This window comes from Bufo bufo, chromosome 6, assembly GCF_905171765.1.
Source record: "Bufo bufo chromosome 6, aBufBuf1.1, whole genome shotgun sequence".
Lineage (NCBI taxonomy): Eukaryota > Metazoa > Chordata > Amphibia > Anura > Bufonidae > Bufo > Bufo bufo.
In genome coordinates this window covers 54953217-54955377 of record NC_053394.1, presented here as the reverse complement: position 1 = coordinate 54955377, position 2161 = coordinate 54953217, and the positions used below count along the sequence as shown (strand labels likewise).

The following is a 2161-nucleotide window of genomic DNA, read 5'->3' as shown; positions in this document are numbered from 1 at the left end:
ATGATAGGAAAAGGGACAATAAATATAATAAGAGGCAGAGACATAAAGAGAATACTATATGTAATAAGAAAAAGATTGTAGGAAAAGAAGATAGTATGATGAGTATACTTGACTATAAAGGATACTCAGGCGGCACCAGGATTCCATACTAGTAGGTCTGGAAGAGAAGAGAAGAAGAATAATTATTATATACATATTATGATATATAACTCAATGTACATTGTATGTTGGTTAAAAAAACCTTTGGCATATCTTCTATGTAATTGGATTAGACTCTGAATTTCATACTCCCTGTTTAACCCTTTTGGTTCCAAACTGTCAAGTTTGTGGATCCAGTAGGCTTCTCTGATTTTTAATTGTTTGACTCTATCGCCCCCTCTTCTAAGTGGTGTGACATGTTTAAATGCTTGGTATTTTAGGCCTCTTTCACACTTGCGTTGTCCGGATCCGGCGTGTACTCCACTTGCCGGAATTACACGCCGGATCCGGAAAAACGCAAGTGTACTGAAAGCATTTGAAGACGGAACCGTCTTCCAAATGCGTTCAGTGTTACTATGGCACCCAGGACGCTATTAAAGTCCTGGTTGCCATAGTAGTAGTGGGGAGCGGGGGAGCAGCATACTTACCGTCCGTGCGGCTCCCCGGGCGCTCCAGAATGACGTCAGAGCGCCCCATGCGCATGGATGACGTGATCCATGTGATCACATGATCCATGCGCTTGGGGCGCCCTGACGTCACTCTGGAGCGCCCGGGGAGCCGCACGGACGGTAAGTATGCTGCTCCCCCGCTCCCCGCTACACTTTACCATGGCTGCCAGGACTTTAGCGTCCCGGCAGCCATGGTAACCAATCTGAAAAAGCTAAATGTCGGCTCCGGCAATGCGCCGAAACGACGTTTAGCTTAAGGCCGGATCCGGATCAATGCCTTTCAATGGGCATTAATTCCGGATCCGGCCTTGCGGCAAGTGTTCCGGATTTTTGGCCGGAGCAAAAAGCGCAGCATGCTGCGGTATTTTCTCCGGCCAAAAAACGTTCCGTTCCGGAACTGAAGACATCCTGATGCATCCTGAACGGATTTCTCTCCATTCAGAATGCATTAGGATAATCCTGATCAGGATTCTTCCGGCATAGAGCCCCGACGACGGAACTCTATGCCGGAAGACAAGAACGCAAGTGTGAAAGAGCCCTAAGTTGGGAGAGGTTGTGGCCTGGCGAATTGAAGTGTGCCGGTACTGGTAAGAGTAGGTTTTTCCGCCTAATACTGGAATACTGACATATTCGGTCCCAAATTTTTTGTTGTCTCCCCAAGTAAATTTTACCACAAGGACATTTGAGTAGGTATACTACAAAGTTGGATTCACATGTGAAATAGCCTTCAATAGGGAAACTTTTACCAGATTGTGGATGATACAAATGAGGGCCTTTTAGGACGTTGGAACATTGAAGACAGTGTACACATGGGAATGTACCTGTCTTCTGTGTGCAAAGAAATGTCTGTTTAGGGACAGTTTTAGATGATCCGATGTCGACCCTCACCAGCAAATTCCGTAAATTTTTTTGGACGACTTGTACAGGTCAAGATAGGGTTCTTGAATTCCTCCTCCTTCGGGTAGACCTTTTGTAAAAGGGGCCAATGATTCCTAATGCTGTTGAGTATTTTGTTAACACTGGGATGGAAGGTATGGACAAAAGGGATCCGTGTAGTATTCTGCATGGTTATGGGCATTTTAGGTGTATCTGATGATTGTAAAAGATGCTGTGGGCAACCTCTCTCTAGAAATCGTTGTCTCATTTCTGATAAACGTAATTGACGTAAGGAGTCAGTTTTAACTATGCGTCGTACCCATTAAAATTGGAAACATGGAAGAGATTTCTTGGTGTTGTGGGGATGGAAGCTAGAAAAGTGCAGAAGGTTATTGTGATTCGTTGGCTTTCTATACAAGTCAGTAGTGAGGGTACCGGATGGTTATTTGTTCACCATAGTGTCCAGGAAGTTGATGGAGGTGGGGTGGTAATGGATACTGAACTGAAGTTCGGGGTAGATAGAATTGAGAAATGTATGGAACTGTATTAAGGAGTCCAATGAGCCCTCCCATATGCAAAAAATGTCATCAATGTAACGTTTACACACTATTACCTGTGTTATGAAATTAGTGTTTGGA

General features: G+C 44.5%; 1 protein-coding gene across 1 annotated transcript in view; it reads right to left on the bottom strand.

Moving 5' to 3' along the window:
- Nucleotides 1-1787: 1787 nt before the first annotated feature.
- Nucleotides 1788-2161, bottom strand: part of LOC121005493 (alpha-2-macroglobulin-like) — a 70505-nt gene continuing 70131 nt past the window's right edge. The window contains exon 21 of the mRNA XM_040438262.1: nucleotides 1788-1793. Coding sequence (XP_040294196.1) covers nucleotides 1788-1793 — 6 coding nt within the window. The remainder of the gene's footprint in view (nucleotides 1794-2161) is intronic.